The sequence below is a fragment of the Martes martes genome (genome assembly GCF_963455335.1).
Source record: "Martes martes genome assembly, chromosome: 11".
Classification (NCBI taxonomy): domain Eukaryota; kingdom Metazoa; phylum Chordata; class Mammalia; order Carnivora; family Mustelidae; genus Martes; species Martes martes.
The window spans coordinates 43,480,457-43,499,840 of record NC_137899.1 but is presented as its reverse complement, the minus strand read 5'-3'; the positions used below and the strand labels follow the sequence as shown (position 1 = coordinate 43,499,840).

Below are 19,384 nucleotides of genomic sequence, written 5' to 3'. Positions count from 1 at the left end.
GAGGAAATTATGGAATATATTGTCATGTCCAACAACAAATGGTATTCATGTGCACCATGTAAAATGTGCCAAATTATCTTTTATTACCTTTTATAAAGGTGTAAATATATTTCTTGGCTCCCACTGGTTTAGATTTGGAAAAAAGAGGGAATATTCATGAGTCCCAATATAAATTAGAAAATGATAAATAAATAAGCTGGAGAGAAGAAACATATCTCTTATGTGGAAGAATTCCACATAGCTACTTATGTAGCAACTTGCCTCTTAAGGAAGTGGAGCTTAATTTCCTACTGCTTGAGTGTGGGCTATGATTTATCACTTAATTCCAAAAAGCAGAGCATAAAAGTGGGGGAAAGATTTACGTAACAGTGGAGAAATCTGGCAGATACTACGTTGGCCCAGTGATAAAGATTAACATCAGGAGGAGTATCATATTGATAGCATATAGCCTTGGTATGATACGATCTCAGCCAAGGGCACTTCATCTTCGTAATTTACCTCTGAAAACCCATAGTCTAACCATGTGAAAACATTAGATAAGCCCCAATTGAAGGGCATTCTACAAAATACCTGACTAGTACTCCACAAAAATGTCATGGTCATCAAAAACAAACTGTCAGAGCCAAAAGTAGCCTAAGGAGCATGACAACTAAATGTAATATGTTCTACTGGATGGGATGCTAGAAGGGAAGAAAGAACATGATGGGAAAACCATGAACTCAGAGTGTGGACTTGGGTTAACAGAAAGGTACTGAAGTTGGTTCATTAGTTGTAGCAAATGCACTGTAGTAATGTAAGATGTTCATAATAGGGGACACTAAGTGGGAGGTGTATCAGAATGCTGCACTGTTTTTGTAACTTTCCTATAATTCTAAAGCTACCCCTCACATAAAAAGTTTATTTGATGATGTTTAACATACTGCTACATTGACTGTAATAGAGCTCCTACACATCAATCCACACACCTTTCTTTTTCACCCACACTGATGCACCAAACCATACCATACGGCATAAAGAGTCATTTTCCTGACACATAGGAATACTTCATCTTTCAGGCCAATGTAATATCAGTGGAGTCAGACTTATTTTGAGCGCTTCAGATTTTTCAATAATATTTAGGTCATTCCCTTAGTAATAGGACACAAATGCTCAAAAGATGATGTCCACAAACCCTTATTTCTCAGTGGCTTTAAAAGATGTAACATCCTTCAGCCACCTATCCAATATACTTATATTTCATGTGAATGCTACTACTGACATATTAATAAGACAATGTATTATCTCTGAAAGTAACATTCTTTGCTAGGTAACTGAGGGCAATGTTCATTTAGTATCATTTGTTATCATGATAGGGAAGGGAGTAAGGTCTGATGTACCACTGTCTTAGAACATGAATGAGATTATTTCTTTGCTACTCCATATCTGCCCTTTAGAATTATAACACATCAGGATTCTGGGAATATTAGAAAAGATTTCTTTAATACTGTTTCCAATTTACCATTTTACTTTGAAAAGGCGAGAAAAGTGTCGGTGTCACTGAATGTTTACTTAACAAAACAAACTATTATGATTTTCTAGAACTGTTAACAAGAAATGTAGTTTTGTTAATACTTAGTAAAGTACAATTTTTAAAGTTCAGTCAATCAATTTTAATTGACCATAATAAGTTGGTCAGAATTATCTAATTCTGCTTTTAGGAAAAGATGCAAATGCCCTTAAAGCTGGAAAAAAAAAATACATGCAACTTCCTGAATATATTTCAGGGCTAAAAATAAGACTCAGTAAAAGCACTTGTATAATCTCTATCTATTGTACTTTTTCCAATGATAACATGTATTAGGAAAATGGCCATGATGCTTGATAGTAAGAGAAAAGAAAGTGTTCTGTAGGAAATTTTTAAAAATTAACATATAATGTATTATTTGCTCCAGGGATACAGGTCTGTGAATCATCAGTCTTACACAATTCACAGCACTCACCATAACACATACCCTCCCCAGTGTCCATAATCCTGTCACCCTATCCCTACCCCCACTAGCAACCCTCAGTTTCTTTCCTGAGATTAAGAGTCTTTTATGGTTTGTCTCTTTCCCGATCCCATCTTGTTTCATTTTTTCCCTCCCTACCCCCCATGACCCTCAGCCCTGACTCTCAAATTCCTCATATCAGAGAGATCATATAATTGTCTTCCTCTGATTCACTTACTTCACTTAGCATAAGACCCTCGAGTTCCATCCATGTCGTCACAAATGGCAAGATTTTATGTGGGTTTTTTTGATGGCTGCATGGTATTCCCTTGTATATATATATACACCACACCCTCTTTATCCATTCATCTGTTGATGGACATCTAGGTTCCTTCCGTAGCTTGGTTATTGTGGACATTGCTGCTATAAACATTTGGGTGCACATGCCCCTCTGGATCACTACATTTGTATCTTTAGGGTAAATACCCAGTAGTGTGATTGCTGGGTCTAGGGTAGCTCTATTTTCAACTTTTTGAGGAAACTCCATACTGTTTTCCAGAGTAGCTGCACCAGCTGGCATTCCCACCAACAGTGTAGAAAGGTTCCCATTTCTCCGCATCCTCGCCAACATCTGTCATTTCCTGACTTGTTAATTTTAGCCATTTTGACTGGTGTAAGGTGGTATCTTTCTGTGGTTTTGATTTGTATTTCTCTGTAGGGAATTCTTAACTAAGGAATTGCAGAGAGTCAACCAACATATTTTAGAGATTTTTTTTTTATATAGTTAGGTATTTACTATGGAAAAAAATAATGGGGCAGGAGAGACCAATAATAAACGTAGGTTGCTATTTTTTATATGCCTCTTTAATATGTTCAGTTAATATGCATTTTGCATTTTGTTAGACTAGTGTGCATATGTGGTAAGTAATGAGAATTACAGCAGCTCCTTTCTCAGAACACCTATGGTATGTCAAGCTTTATGCTGCCAAGCATCTGACAAACACCATCTAAAACTTAACACAGCTCTGCAAGGTGCATACCGTTACTATTTAACAAGTGTGGGAAATAAAAACACCAAGGAAGTTAGAGAACTGAGCAAAGTCCCGCAGCTTGTGAGTGAGTACGCCATTACAAAGTCTGGCTGCCTCAAATGCCCGAACTCTTTCCATCCGAGCATACAGCTTTGTTATATTTTTAAAATTATGAACACTATTCAATTCAGTGTTTATCACTAAACCAGGTGAGTTAGGTCATTGAACCTCTCTAGGCTTCAAGTTTATCTTGGGTAAATGAAGTTGGCTGGCTGATTTCTAATGTTCCTTCCAGTTTTAAAATAATAACATTGATTTATGTACAGGATTAAGAAAACTAAAATGTTTTTGTTAAAAGTTCATGAACAGGGGCACCTGGGTGGCTCAGTGGGTTAAAGCCTCTACCTTTAGCTCAGGTCATGATCCCAGGGTTCTGGGATCGAGCCCCACATCGGGCTCTCTGCTTAGCGGGAAGCCTGCTTCCTCCTCTCTCTCTCTCTGCCTGCCAAATAAATAAAATCTTTAAAAAAAAAAAAAGTTCATGAATAGTAGCCGTTACTAAATTTTGTGATGATGGGGATCTTTCTAGAGCTAGATATTCATGTGATTTCTTCCAAATCCCTCCAGTCCTATTGAACCAGGACTAGTGATCTTAACCATTTTCAGTGTTATTCCCTAAAGTTCACATATAAGTGGAAATTTCATATTTTTGTGGTCTTGCGCCAACTACATACTTAAATATTTGCCTCACAAAGAATTAATAACTTGCATTCAAATATGAAGGTAAAGAACACTATTTTTTTCTGGATCTGAAAATAATCAAAATATTGGTTTATTTTAACTCACATTTATTTAAATATAACAATTATTTTAGACAAATGAAAATAAAAGCATATTTATAACATGGTAGACATAAAATATAAATGAAATGTATTTTAGACAGTTTAACAAATATATTAGACAAATTGATGACATAACATTTAGCTTCAAGGTACATTAACATGGGTATTAAGAAGGATGTTTTCACAAAAACTACTATAAAATGTTCACATTTGTGTTAGTAATAGGTCACATTTCCTAGACTGATGTTCTATGAAAACTGTGTAAAGATTTAATGTAATCATTCACTTCATGTGGTACCATTATTTGTAAGTGAAGCATATTTTTGTAATAATATGGCATTTTTATCAAGACAATGCTACATTTATTAAACATTCACAACACATTAAAACTTGAATGATTCACGTACCTTTATGCACAGTGTTTAGTTTTGCTATGGCACTCTATCTTTGTGAAAAATATACTTACAGTTTGGCACAGAATCAATAAACTGTATTGCTCCTGATCAAAACAAATGTGATTTAAATTTTCCATGGCACGGAAAATACTCTATCACAATTTGCTTCTTCCCTTTACCATTTACTGACCAATGGCAGTTCTTTACTGCTTTAGTTGGAATAAATAATGGATAGCCAAGAACTAAAAGTCATAGTTAGGTGTTTTGCCTACACTCTAATTGGAAATGAGTCGATTTCAGCTTTTCTAGCAGCAAAACATTTCCATCTGTATTGTGGCCAACAAATTTCTAAATAAGGGTGTTATCAGCAATAATATGTATCATCATGAGATGTTTTTCTTTAGGAGGCAGAGAGGTTGAAAGGAAACGTGGATCTCTTCATAAACTGGGAACATATGTGGGAAGGGGAGCAAATGCCAACTGAAGCAGAAAGAGGGGAAGTTCTTTGGAAAGCTGGTGAGGGCACGCGCTCCAGAGTAGCAGCGAGGCAGAAAACAAAGGCAGGCACACGGGAACCATTCAAGGGGGAAAGGGCTGCGGTGGGTTTGGGGCAACTGAAATGTATCACATGTATCACTCCAAACAAGCAGCATCCAGAGTAGGGACAGCATTCGTGGATCAGCACACGACCGCTGCTTTTCAGGAAAAGTTTTACATTTCCCCCTCGGTGTCTAAATAGGAACTGAAGAAATTAAGCTAACTGGCAACATTTCTTTTTTTCCTGAATTCATTCATAAACATTGTGGAAGAAGAAAGGGAATAACATTAATTCAAGCTTCCTTCAAATCAGAGAAGAGAAATCACATGCCTTCTAAGCACAGACTTTGGAGTTGTGGTAACTAAGAAAAGTGCCACAGCTCTTTGTCACAGTTCTCCTAAGAGAAACTTGAGGTGTTCTGAGAGACCGGTGGAAGGAATCTGCTCCTTTCATGAAACCTTGATAGCCTAATTTTTATATTTATTATCTGGTGGAAAGGAAGCAGAGCTTAAGTCCCAACTTTTATACAAATATACTTTATTCTAAAAAACAGCATAATGAATATAATGTTTGCTTTATGATCCTTGCTTTTCTGAGGACCTTTAAGCGGTGAAATGGCAAAGAATATCAAACAGGTAAAAGAAAACAGGCAAACTTTTGTTTAAAGCTGTTATGGTGCAAATAGACATAAATATTACAAATCACAGAGCACTGAATTTTCAAGACTGAAATCGTACCAGAACCGTGATAAATTTTCGCTGACGTCATAGGAGAGTAAGTGGTCTGGAAGGTCACTGATGGTGCCCTGCACGGCCAGCACGTGGGGGGCCAAGGTGAAGGGTACATCGTTCAGCAGTTCGGCCATTAATGAGTTGTTTTCCAAAGTCTGGCCTGCCTTATTTTCCATCTCGGGGCCTGCTACTGTCACACTGGATGAGTTTTCTTTGCCAGTCTAAAAATACATATATATTTAAGTCATTTAATAACTCATGGACTTTGAGGTTTAGTCATGGTAAACGTGGTGTTAATATAGCAAAATGATTAAGAAATGTGGAATATAGAACTATTCCCAGATTAGACTGCTGCATCTATCTAAATGTCTAGTAGGCTTTGAAATGAATCTTAAACCCTACTCTTACTCACACTGACCACGCATGGCCCCCCTTGAATACAGATTGGCATTCTTGCTATTTCCCTAGCCCAGATAATATCTACAGAGTCTGGCCCACAAATCTGATGGATGCTTTCAGGCTCTACAGCATGCCCAGCTTCCCTGCAAAATCTTGTATCAAAACAGTCCAAAGTGACCTTGCCCGCTTCAGAGAGAATATGGGGCAGAATGCCTGGGATGTTATTTGGCATTTCCTGTTTGTATCCTTGCTGTTTCATATGCACATGTCTTATCCCCAGCTAGACTCTAGGGTACTTGAGGGCAAGAAATCTATTTGACCTTTCCTTGTATTCTCCACCTGGCATGACTTACCTTGCATAGTTTGTACATATGCATGTATATCCTCCACCTTGTATGCCCTAAAACATACTCGAACATTGACCTCCAATGTGAACCTAAGTACTGACTGATTGCCTACTTTCGCTGGAACTAGCATGTTACATTGCCCAAGGTATTCAAATAAGAACTGATTTGATCTATCTTGTTCAATTTCCTTAAGACTGGTATACCTTGCATGTAGTACTTCTTTAAAAGACCTGTACTGGGCGGGGGGTGGGTGGGTGTGGTTCATCGTACTCTGTGTAAGCCCCAAACTGGAAATGACCTAAGTAGCCACCACAGGAGAATGGATACAAAATTGAAGTGTATTGGGACGCCTGGGTGGCTCAGTTGGTTAAGCGGCTGCCTTTGGCTCAGGTCATGATTCCAGCGTCCTGGGATCGAGTCCCACATCCGGCTCCCTGCTCGGTGGGGAGCCTGCTTCTCCCTCTGTTTCTGCCTGCCACTCTGTCTGCCTGTGCGCGCGCTCTCTCTCTCTCTCTAACCAATAAATAAATAAAATCTTTTAAAAAAGAAATTCTTAAAAAAAAACAAAAACAAAATTGAAGTGTATTTACAAAAGTGAAGACCAATGACCTGCTCCCAACAGCAGGCCCGTAGGGCCCTTCTTGATCTGGCTCCCGGGGTCCTTCTCTGGCAGTATCTCCAGCTAGTCCATCCTGGCTCTCTCCTCTCTAGTCCCACAGCCTCCTGCTATTGTTTGTGCACACCGAGCCTGCTTCGGTTTGGGCCTTTTCTCTCCAGTCCCTGCCCAGGGGCTCCTTCTCTCACATCCTTCTCAAGGAAGCCCTTCTTGACCACCTTATTTAAACTGTGTCCTGGCCCTCACCTCCCGCACTCCTGAACTCTGTCTCCCGAGCCTGCCTTTTCTTCTCCATAGCCCTCAGGACCTTGTTCTATGGTATATAAGTTATTGTGATACCACCCCTTGGAAGCTTAAGGAGTTTCACTTCCCATGTTCAAAGCTGTATCCCCAGTGCCCAGTGCTCAATAACTCTGTTGTTGAATGGATGAAAGCAGACACGATTTTTGCCTGCATGGGGCTCATAATTTTAAGTGCTGATAAATTCCTTCTAAGTCTAGAGGAGAATGGTTTTCTGTATAAGAAACAGCAATTCTGTAAAATTTGTTATTGAAATGGAAAATGCATACCGAAAAGGGTACATCATAAGAGCACAACCTGCTAAATTTTAACCAACCAAACAGCTGTGAGCAACCAGCACTCAGATCAAGAAATAGAAGTGACCAGCTCTCCCAGAGGCCTACCAGGTGCTCTTTCATTCCCAAGCAGCTCCTCGTCCCTCAGTCACCATTCCTGATTTCTAACAGTCTGTGCTGTTATTTTGTATTTTAAGTGAAGTCATAATACAGTATGAACTCTTTTCTGGCTTCTTTCACTTAACATTTTATGTATGAGATTCATCCTTGTTGTTGATGTAAGCTTTAAAAAATTTTTCAAGAACATGTTGTTGTAGAGGAGATAAATTCTGACTGACGTCAAAAGAATTTCTTTGGTTGCTGTGTTAACTATAGACGGTGGAGGGTATTGTGCCCAGGGAAGGAGGCCGGAAGACCAGCTGGAAATGAGAAATGACTGTGGGTTAGGTGGTGATACTAAGGGTGAGAGAGAATGGTTGGATTATGGATCGACCAAGGAGAAAGCCAGTAGGATTTGCTGATGGTATGGATGTCGGGTGCGAGAGCAAGAGCAGAGTCGAGGATGAAGCCGAAGTCATTGGCTTGGCAATTAAGGATGAAGTCTCCATTCTCCATTTACAGGGATGGGAAAAGCGTGTAGGTGGGAAGTGCATGTGGCAGGAAGCTGAGATGTTTTGGAGGTTCCAAGTGCCTTATAGACATCCAAGTGGAGCTGTTAGTAGGTAGGGGGATCTCATAGGAGTCTGGAGCTGGGGGACATCTCGAGGAGTAAGTCTGCTTGGTGCTGTGTTTAAAAGATGATGGGAGGTGGGGGGCACCTGGGTGGCTTGTTCAGTTTGGCTTCCGACTCTGTTTGGGCTCAGCTCATGATCTCAGAATCATGGGATTGAGTCCCGTGTCAGGCTCCACACTGAGTGGGGAGTCTGCTTCTCTCCCTCTGCCCCTCACCCTGCTTGCACATGTACTCTCTCTAAAATAAATAAATTAAAAAAAAATGATGGGAGGAAGGCAAGTGAAGACAAATATGAGAACAGACAACATTTCTAGACATGGTGCTACAGATGGGAAAAAGACATATGGGCCAGGGGCTGCAAAGCGCTGTGGGGTCAAGAGAGGTTTCTCTAGATTTTCCTTTTGCTGCATGAGTTGAGAGAAATGACAGCTGTTGTTATGCTAATGAGAAGCTCTAGAAAGGAAACCTCCATGGAGATTCTGTAGGAGAGGAACTGCTCTCTTCACAAGGCATCCCCAGCACCTAGAACAGAGGCCTTCAAGAAATAGTTGTTTAGTAAATGACTTTGAATTAACCAAACACATCCCTAGCAAGAGTTATCTTAACTTCATGTGAAAATAAAACACCAGAGAACTTTCTTAGGACTGCAGCTAGAACAATGTAACCACACCCTGCTATGACAAAGCTTATTAGAAACTTCCATATGTGTAGTGGACAGAACTTGCCTCCTGAAACCTGAGTGAGACTTAAATACTAAGGATCCCTGGGTCAGATGAGAGCATAGGTATCAGTGAGCAATGATGCCACCGTTCCAGCCTCTTTGGAGGCTATCACCTAGCTATTGCTGCTTTCCTCAAGATGACCTACGTGCTGAGGCTTTGTTTACCTTGGAGCAGCACAACAGTGTTTACAGGACAGATTCTGGAGCCACACCGCTTAGGTGCAAACCCGAGGTCTCCTGCTTATTGTCTTAGGCAAGTTATTTAACTCCCCCATATCTCAGTTTCCTTGGCTGCATAATGAGATCAATAATAGTACCTATTTCACAGGCTTGCTATGAGGATTAACGAAATGATATTCATAAGTAACTAGACTAATGCTTAGCACATGTTAAAGTGAGTGACTAAATTACAATTTTAGGAATGGCCAATGCCACTTGGCTTTAGATAAAGTTTAGGATTCATCCATCTCTCTCTCTCTCTCTTTTTTAAGATTCTGTTTATTTATTTGAGAGAGAGTGAGAAAGTATACAAGTGGGGAGGAGGGGCAGGGGAAGAGAGAGAGAATCCCAAGCAGACTCTGTGCTGAGTGTACAGCTTGATGCAGGGCTCCATGTGGGGCTCGATCTCATGACCCTGAGATCACGATCCAAGCCGAAATTGAGAGTCGGATGCCTAACTGACTGAGCCACTCAGGTGCCTCTCTTTTGTTTCTGATATTCACTGATGGTTCAAATCATCTTCCCTTATCCTTTTTTATATCTTGCCTTCTCTCTTGATCTCATGCACAAATGTTCCCTAGATCTATCTGTTAGTAGCATCCCCTGCTTGAACTTTCTTTTCTTTCTTGTGTACAGAATGTTCTCCAATATCAATTGCCAAATCATCACCTTTCTTAAACAAAAGCATTCTTGAAATCTCACCTTCCCCACTAACAAGGAGGTGTGTAACCCATACTGCTTTGCTTTAGAAACCCCCAACTTCTAAGGTTTAACTCTCTGGCCGACTACGTCTTGGATAATAACCCCCAACTTCTAAGGTTTAACTCTCTGGCCAACTACGTCTTGGATAATAGCATATCTTGGCTTACTTTTGAGGGAAAAAAGACTCTACTATCTTTTACCATTAGCAAGAAAGGACTGAAAAAAATCATTAAGGTGAGAGATCTTAGACTGACGGACAGAAAAGCAATTGTAATTTATGAAATATTTATCCCCAGAAATGAATCCACCAGTAGTCTGGATAAACCACAGGGAAACACCGGGGTCAGTGAAACAAGATGGTCTCTAAGTTGACCATGGTTGAAATGCAGAGGTAGAAGGTACAGAGGCATGTGCTACAGTATTCTTTCTACCTTTGTTTTGAACATCGTCCAAAATAAAAAGTTTCCGAAAATTAACTTAAAAATACCATGGACAAAGTGTTCCACCAAACGCCTCCTAGAAGCCTCTGAATTTCAGCTGTGCTGGGCGTATTACTCCAACATCTATCCCTTAACAGTTGGCCCGAGTGCAACATCCCCGTCTCCAAGGAGGCTGCCTGCCCTCTTGGCAGCAGGGTGAGCGCCATGATGCAGCTGCTGCTGGCATGCTGAGAGCTGGAAGGGGGGAAATTCTAAGGCAAAACAAGAGTAAGTCACAAAGAACATGTGAGTCAAAATTCAAGGACCCCACACCCGCTACTCTGATCACGCAGCCGAGCTTGGCAGCCTGTGGAAGCAGAGGTGGGGGCTGAGGCCGGAACAGGTGCACGAGTGCCCCGGCAGAAAGCAGCCCTCTCTCTTACACACACAGTCTTTCAATTTTTTTCATTTGCATAATAAAATGGGTCTTTAAAGAGAAGAATGAGTATGTTAACCACAATGGAGCACAAAGAAAAGAATCAATTAACCTTACGGTTAATAGCCAAATTTTAAAAAATTACTTCAAATATTACGTTCATAAAGCATATTCGTTATTTTTGTGATTAATCCTGTTGACAGAAGGGCTGCTATGACATTGTTCTTGAATGTAAGTTCCTTCGTATAATCTAGCTTTAATACTTCTTTTTCAAAGTAATGTTTGTCCTTACATGGTTTAAATAGCAGTATGCCATGTCAGATTTTTTTTTTTTTTAATCTGGGGGAGAAGATAAATTTCCAGCAAAGTGTACAGTTAATCACCTATTTTTATGTCTGTATAAAAATTATTTCTTGTTCATCAGTTAACCTTTTAAATAAATGGGCTGGCTAAGTTTATCTTGTATTCCTCACATTCTATGATCTTTGTTTCAAATAATTAAAAAAGGCTTATAGACACTATTCCTCTCTTTCTTGCAGAGGGGCTGCAAAGATTCATGAGGTTCAATCTGCAAAATCTCAGAGCTTCGGAAGAAAACACAGTCCAAGAATACAAGGCACATAACACTTTTCAGTGAAGGCTTAGAAAAATGAAGTCACTTCCCTGGAGCAACAGAAGGTTAGTGGCATCCTGTGAACCTCACTCCTGGGTATTTGAAAGCAAGGAAATGCAGGTTTGAGAACAGACTACATTTTTCCTGGCACAGAAGCCCCCCCAAACCACCATGAAATCTATTAAGGGGTGCCAATTTTGCAAACCCGCTAACAATTTGGAGCCTTCATCTCCTTAGCCCTACCTGACTAAAATATGAATATTTTATTAATATGAACATCACCTCTATTTGGCCTCTTTTTAAACCTCCTGCTTTTTAAGGCAACCCGTGCCTCAGATAAGCAGAGATAAAATAGTGTGCAATAAAAGCAAAATATTGAAGCATTAAAATTTAGAAACCAACCTTAACCAAAACAGTCACAGAACCTATTAGAAGAATATGAAACCAGGTATAAAACACACATCTAACACATTTACATGCAAAGAAGGTAGCTATAGGCTAAAGCTTATTTCTAGGAAATGAGTTACAGTAAGAAGAGGTAATGTCAAGCTCTGGCTGTCTATGCCTTTAAATTCTAACATCTATAAATAAAAGACATGTTCCTTGGAACAATAGCCCGAACAGGCAACACTGTCACTTTATCTCCCCAGATAACTATCCATTCTATTCTGGCTTCAGCTGGTATCTGCTTGCATTACATCAGCGTCTTGATGGGGGTGGTTTGGGGGGCAAATCTGAGTCAGAAGCGTCAGGGGACAAGAGGTTAGAAGGTGAGAGAAGCAACAGCACAGTTAAGGGCAGTACTCAGGCTCCTTTTTTATTTATTTTTTCTAAGAGGCTAGTTGCTAATAAATGTCTGGCTAGCTGATAAAAGCCAGGGGACTGGTCTCTTATACCTATACATGTCCTAAAAAGTAGTCCCCTTTCCCTAGGAAGAAATTTGCTGCTTTTGTTTGCTGCTTTTCTGCAAGTCCTCCACACCCAGAACCTAACACCTGCATAACACAAGCGCTCATTTGTGGCACTTGAGTGGGGTCCCCTTATTTCTGAGTTATTCTAGGCACCCCAGACTTGATCTTTTACATCGAGGGGTTAGGCCAAAGAAACAAACAAAAGCCCAGAACACCTGACCCCTGATACAGATAAATCAGGCACGAAAGAAGGTTGAATTCACTGCCAGCCTGTTTCCCATATGGCCTGGCCTCCCAGTTTGAGGATGCCATATTCTGGGGTAGCAAACTAAGAGGCCAGGTTAGAAAGTAGATATTTTCTCTGCTCCCTTTCCTTTCCGATTTCTGACATCATTTCAATTTACAACTTGGCTCATGATTTTTTTTTTTCAGTATTTGTTCCCTTTTCTTCCCTAGCCCCTCACCCCCAGTATTTCCACCTGTTTATGCTTCCTGCTTCTTCCATCTTTCTTTAAAAAACAAAACAAACAAACAAAAAAAACCCCAATCCTCCTGACTTCCTCTTTTCAGAACTCCAGCTGAACCTGTGCAAGTGAAGAGGGGGAAGTAAGCGGGCTGGCACCGGCTTCTGTAATCTGTTCCATGCATTCTTGGAAAAGTGGCTTCACTGAAGCCGGAAAATATTCTGTACAGCCAACTGGGGGGGGGGGAGGGCAGTGGAAAGAGGAAAGAGAAGCATTTTAGGAAAGGAACCAGCAAGAAACAGCATGTTCAGCCTGGGATCCTGTTTAACACTGGTTTGGGAAATAAAAAAGGCTATTCCAGTGATTTTTAAAAAATATTTTTAAAAAGTTAGTTTATAGAAGTTCATCATCTCTGACCTTAAGCTATCCAGGAATCTCGTGTTTTCCTATAGGCCTTCCCCCTCATTCTTGCCAGCACACATGTCACCCCTGCTCTCCCCTCCTCTCGCCCTACATCACCACCCGGCCCCTTGCTGCCAGCCGGTGGGCTAACATCCCACTCTGCAGAGGAACAGGAATCGTCAGGCGAGGATTTCTTCTACTTAACCGCGCCCAAAAAACTTCTCTGCATCTCTACCACTCCATGCTTCCCTCCTGCCACCACAGGCAAGTTGCCCTCTTCCCACCCAAATCGAAACCCTCCCCAGCGCTCCACATCCATCCCGTTGTCCCTATACTTCAAGGACGTGGCTTCGTCTGTTAGGAGGGAGCTCCCAATTGCTGATCTTTTATAAAGTCAATTCACCATTTACAGAGAATTCGGGTGAGGTCTTTCGCACCCACTGGCATCTTACCCACTGAACGCCCACATTATCTCTCTCCTTTATTTCACAGCCAGGCTGAGACGATTGTTGACACTCGCTGTCTGTTTCACTCCTCACCCACTGCAATCTGCCTTCTCTCTCTGCCCCTGTGCTGACACTGCTTTTGTCCAAGGTTACTTATAATCACACTGTGCTTAACTGAGAAGACGTTCTGAAGTGCTAACCTTTTATGACTTCTTTGTAGCACTTAAGACTGGTCACCCTGAGTTTTTATTTTCTGGCTTCTGTGCTACTTAGTGTTGCCTCTGTCTGGCTCATTATTCTTTTGTCTATTTCTGAAATGACAGTCTCCAGGGTCTCATTTCTGTTCCTTTATTTTTCCTCGTCTCAACACAATTCCTTGGAGGGGCTCATCCATATCCATGGTTCCTACTGCCCCGTCCCTCCACTCCCTGAAAGTAGGTAAGTATGTGGATGCACGCATGTGTGTACACACGCACACGTCCACACCCATCTCGAACCTAGACATACACTTAGGGCTCCTGACCCACATGTTCAAATCCTATCATACGTCTTCTTTTGGAATACTGAGCTCAACATGTTCTGAACCTGACTAGTTTTGCCCAGCTCTATCCCAACGCAATGCTCTTCTAATATTTTTTTGTATAATAACTGCCAAACACAGATGCCTAAATTATCTTTGACTTCTCTCTCCCTGGATGCTTCCCCCATCCAGTAAATGACTGAGTCCTACTGATTTTGAGGTCTTTAATGTCTTCCCAAGTCCCATCATTTCTCATCAATCCCACCATCTCTTCTCTTAATGCAAGCCACCATAGCCTGTGTCATGAATGCTGCATGAGTGTCCTGCCTACAGCCTTACTACACTACGTTATACTTACTACACTATATTCTCCCTCTCGCTGGTCCTATTGAACACACATGCTCTTCCTTGCTTAATGCTTCTCAACGTCTTTGGACAGAAGAACAAACTCCATATCGTAGCACATAAGGTATGATCTGGCCTTGCTTACCCGTCTGATTTCTTATATTACCATTCCCTAACATCTTCATCCATACCAAGCTATTTACTATCATCATTTACGTCATCACGCCAAGCTCTCCCTTAAGCTCTGAACTTTAGCTCATTGGATTACTTCTGCCTTAATGAGGACATTGGTCTTTCTCTCTTCTCCCTTCATCTTGCCTTTTCAACTAGCCCTTCAGGATGCATATCAGGACTCTTTCAGAAAGATTTTCCCAACTAACTCCTCAAACCTGGGCCCATTGCTTGCCCGTGTGTTCCTACAACAGCTTGTGCATATCTCTCTCACCACACAAATCATACTGGACTAGAATTCTCTGTCACTCTCATAAACCATGGTCTGCTCAAAGCCAGGGACGATAGCTTTCATCTCCATTCCCCCTGGCAATCGGAGCAATGCCACTCATAATAGGTGATGATACATGTTTATTGAATGACTAAATAATTTCAATTTCTTCATGAACTTCATATTCAGATTTATTCAGAATAAGCCAGGAATTATGTTAAGCTGCATTTCCACGTCTGTTTTTTTTTTTTCCTAACAAGATTTTGCTCACTGTATTATCTCCCACATGATGAACGATGGAAGGTATTAAATTCAGATAGAACTTAAAACTAGTTTACTTTCCTTATGAATGAGATGCCTTGTTCTTTACTTGCCAAATGAACAACTTCACAAATGTGTCTCCCAACAGAAGTTCAGTAAGTTTCTGCTATAATGTAGGTGAGACTGTGGCAACTATTTTTATTGTAGACCCACCTTTCACTGAGAGAGAGAGGAAGAAGCTAACCTTATTAACTACAAATTGTGCCCAATCAACTGTCTTAGTCCACTCTGGCTGCTATAACAAAATGTTACAGATTGGGTGGCTTACAAACAACAAAATCTATTTCTCACAGTTCTGAAGGCTGGAAAGTCCAAGATCAAGGTGTTGGCAGATTCGGTGTCTGGTGAGGGCCTGCTTCCTGGTTCGTAGACTGCCCTCTTTCTCCTAAAACATCACAGAAGAGTCCAGGGCTTTCTCTGGGACCTCTTTTCCAAGGGCACGAATCTCATTTATGAGGGCTCTACCCTCATGACCTAATCACCGCCCCAAAGCCCCACCTCCTGATAATCTCACCTTGGGGATTAGAGGTTTCAACATATGAATTTTGGGGGGAGACATTCAATCTAGAGTATCAACCTGCCTTACACAGCTCTTCTCTTCCAGGAACCAGTTTTTCTGGTATAGTCTGAAGGGGCTGCCGTGGAGCCTATGCCTGAGGGCAGGGGTGTGGGGAACAGGACGGGGAACAGGACCAGGAACAGGGTGGCAGGACTAGCTAAGCACCAAGGGGAGGGAAAGCCTCAGAGATGAGATCTGAGTAGGAGAGGGGATGGTTGGGTACATTCCACTTATTTAATTTCTGTTCACCTCTGTTAAAGAGAAAACCTCTTTCTTTTCTGGTTTCTGTAAAGAGGGATTTCTCTCTAGGCACCTTGGCTGTCTGCCATACCCCCAATCCTCCCCCAAGGAAGTAGACTGAGCTACCCACTTGGTGGACAATGGCCATAGGTCCATGTTTCTAGATGAGGGACACTAAACCATCCAAGGTCCTGAGGCCTAGAGAAATTCTCTTTCTTTGCTCTCTAGTTGGACCAGAAGAGACAAGTTTTCCAAGTTAAGAGTGTCCATTGTGCTGACTTCAACTTTCCCCACAGATCTGCACATGGGTTACTGGGAGTGCAGAAGTCCATTTCCAGTACTACATGAAGCTGCCTCCGTCAGCCTAGGCTGTATTAGTCAAAAGGGGGACATTTGTTTTTCTGCCTGCTGGCTCTTTTAGCAGGATGCAGATGAGGAAAAGGAGTGCCCTTAGGACATTATGACCCCACCAATTTCTACTTCCCACACATCTCCATTTATACCAAAACAAGAGGCATATTAACCACACCAAACAAACAAAAACAGAGTCGTGCAGATGTTAAATGATCTTGGAATTAAAACTGAAACAAACTAATGGTTTTTAAAACTTAAATATGCTATAATACTCATGAAACAACTTACTGGTATGATTTTTATCAATTTCATAATTCAGTTAAATCTGTGGGATAAGAAAAGTTTTAATCAGAATCTTGGGAAAATGATATTTGTTTAGTGCTTTCTACAGTTTTTGAAGTAGTTTCACATACTTTGTTTCATTTGAGCCTCACAACCTGTTAAATTTGATAGGGAAGACACTGTTTCAATTCTCATCTTCTAAGGCTCAAAGTTTAATGACTGTTTAAGGTCATGTCACTACTAATTGGCAGAGATGTGTACTCTGGGTCACCTGATTTACAACCCAGTATAAAGACCGTCGTCACGGGAAATAATTTGTTTGTTTTGTGGACTTAGCAATTTCTCTATGGACAAGTTTCATCTGGAGTAGAGAATGAAGGTCCAAAAGTATAGATTGTGCCAATATAGAAATAGAGTTCAAAGGATCTGTACAACTAAGCATCTTGTTACTTAATTAAATATAGTAAACTGGATGCAATATGTAATAGCTTAAAAACTACAGCACCTGATCACAGCCACTGCTACACAATAGCTTAGGCTTCTGTACATGAATTCTTTAAGCTTATTATGTATACCACAGATCTGAAGTATTTGATATCCCTTATTAGTCACACTGGATTCTACTTAACTTCCCATCGATACAGCTTTAGTTATTTTAAATATCTATTCAATTCCTTTAGAATGAAATGCAACACGGTCATGTTTCTTCCAGATAATTTCAAAGGAAAATAATGAAAAATGATCTCGTACATCTCAATATTAATTGAAATATTAATTTCACTCAAATGAAGGATTTTCATTTTGTAAAACAATAAAGCACTTCAACCGTCTACATAGACAGTAAGAAAGGAAATGGAATACTCTCTATTTTTAGAGAGGTAAGAAAATAGAAACATTTGATTATCCTTTTTATATAATTAGATAAATAGACCTAATGTATATGATATCGACTGAATGGGAACAAATAGCATACTACAGTAGTAGGAAACACAAAAAGAAAGTAAGTCTAAAGATATTAAGTAATAGCTACATGCTGGGGTTTTTTTGGGCATGTGCTTTGATGGAATGAGCATTTAACAAATTCATAACCTAAGTACAATATGTATTTTTAACAACAAACAGATATTATAAATAATAAAAATGCAATTATGTCATGTTAAGATTGTTTGAAGACAGAAAGCTAATCCGTTCTGCTGCTCTTAATTTGCACTGAAAAGATTGTATTTTGTCAGTTTACATTATTATGTGAAGACATAAATATATACTTTTTAGTATGTACATAGAATTGCCATGTCTATAGCCAGAATTCAAAGACAATTATTAGAAGGATCTCATGGTCACCTTGTATATAAAGATCTTTCTAATCCCAGGACACACAAAGAAATGTTAAGAAATGGGAAAATATTGTTTAGGAAAAGCCTTATTTTCTTTGTAATTTGAATATGATGTGTGGAATAGGCCACACACTTGGAAATACTATAGTAGTGAATACATAACTGTACATTATCATATAGAGATGGAAATGAAGGGAAATGCATCATACCAAATGGAATACAGAAATTACTAAGGTAGACTAATTGAATTCCACTCAGATTACCCACCCTTGCTGCACCTAACCCAGCACTCCGCTAGAAAAACGATGTTTGGCAAACTAAAATGGTGAGTAGAAAGCTGTGTCACTTGACCTTGGCTCTCATGCAAAAAAAGGTTGTATTTCAAAATAGATGTGGATGGAAAAGTAAATACAGCTGTGTATTCTCCACCCCAGTGTGAGAATGAAGGGGCTACTCAGAATGGTAAGAGGCAGATCCCTTGAAGGTATATACTCAGAGGCCAAAGGAGAGTGCTATTATTTTATGGCTAACTCAGGATAATATTTTTTTATTGTGGTAAAATATATACACTGTAAAATTTATCTTAACCATTTTTAAGTGTATAATTCAGTGCATGAAGTACATTCACAGTGTTGTGCTGATACTACCACTATCTCTAGAACTTTTCCATCATCCCAAGCAGAGACTCTGTACCAATTAAACAACTCTCCATTCCTCCCTTCCCCCGCCCCTGGTAACCTCTATCTATTATACTTTCTATCAGTTTGCCTATCTCGGTACTTCACAGAAATAGAACCACACAATGTTTATCCTCTAGTGACAAGATAAACATCGTGTGGTTCTATTTCTATGAGGTAAATGGCTTATTTCACTTCGCATAATGTTTTTGGAGACCATGGATGTTGTATGATATATCAGAATTTCATTCTTTCTGAAGCTAAATATATACCATATTTTGTTTATCCATTCAGCTGTTAATAGACATTTGGGTTGTTTCTACCTTTTGGCTATCTTTCGTATTTTTAAACTAGAGTACAATTTAGTATTTTTAAACTAGAGTACAATCAACAAGTAGGAAATCAGAAATAATTCTAAAAGGAGTCAGTGAATATAGGAATACAGAATATTTACATACATAGAGAAAAATCAGCAAGAACTGGAAGTGAGGGGAAACATAAAATATGTTTCCTACTTATTTTGAATTGTGATTTTTAAAGATACATTAAGTTTGTATGTACCTTTTTATAATACACACTTTGCTTAGCTTTAAAAATCATAATTAAAGTAAGCCTTGCCAACTTAATATTTTATGGATTAAAATTTGAGTGTAATTGATGGTATTTCAATCCTGTTTGAAGCAGCACCATAATCTCTAAGACCTTCCACCCACTCTGGAACTCTATGCTGTAATTCTTGTGTGTGTTATTTTAAGGGTATAAGATGTCATTACCTGCTTTTGGGGGAAGCCTACCCAACAAAA

At 39.9% G+C, this 19,384-nt stretch overlaps 1 protein-coding gene across 1 annotated transcript in view; it reads right to left on the bottom strand.

Annotated features, from left to right (window-relative positions):
* Positions 1-3,801: 3,801 nt before the first annotated feature.
* Positions 3,802-19,384, bottom strand: part of UMAD1 (UBAP1-MVB12-associated (UMA) domain containing 1) — a 217,326-nt gene continuing 201,743 nt past the window's right edge. The window contains exon 4 of the mRNA XM_080817977.1: positions 3,802-5,725. Within this exon, the coding sequence (XP_080674103.1) occupies positions 5,468-5,725 (258 nt within the window). The 3' untranslated portion in view covers positions 3,802-5,467. The remainder of the gene's footprint in view (positions 5,726-19,384) is intronic.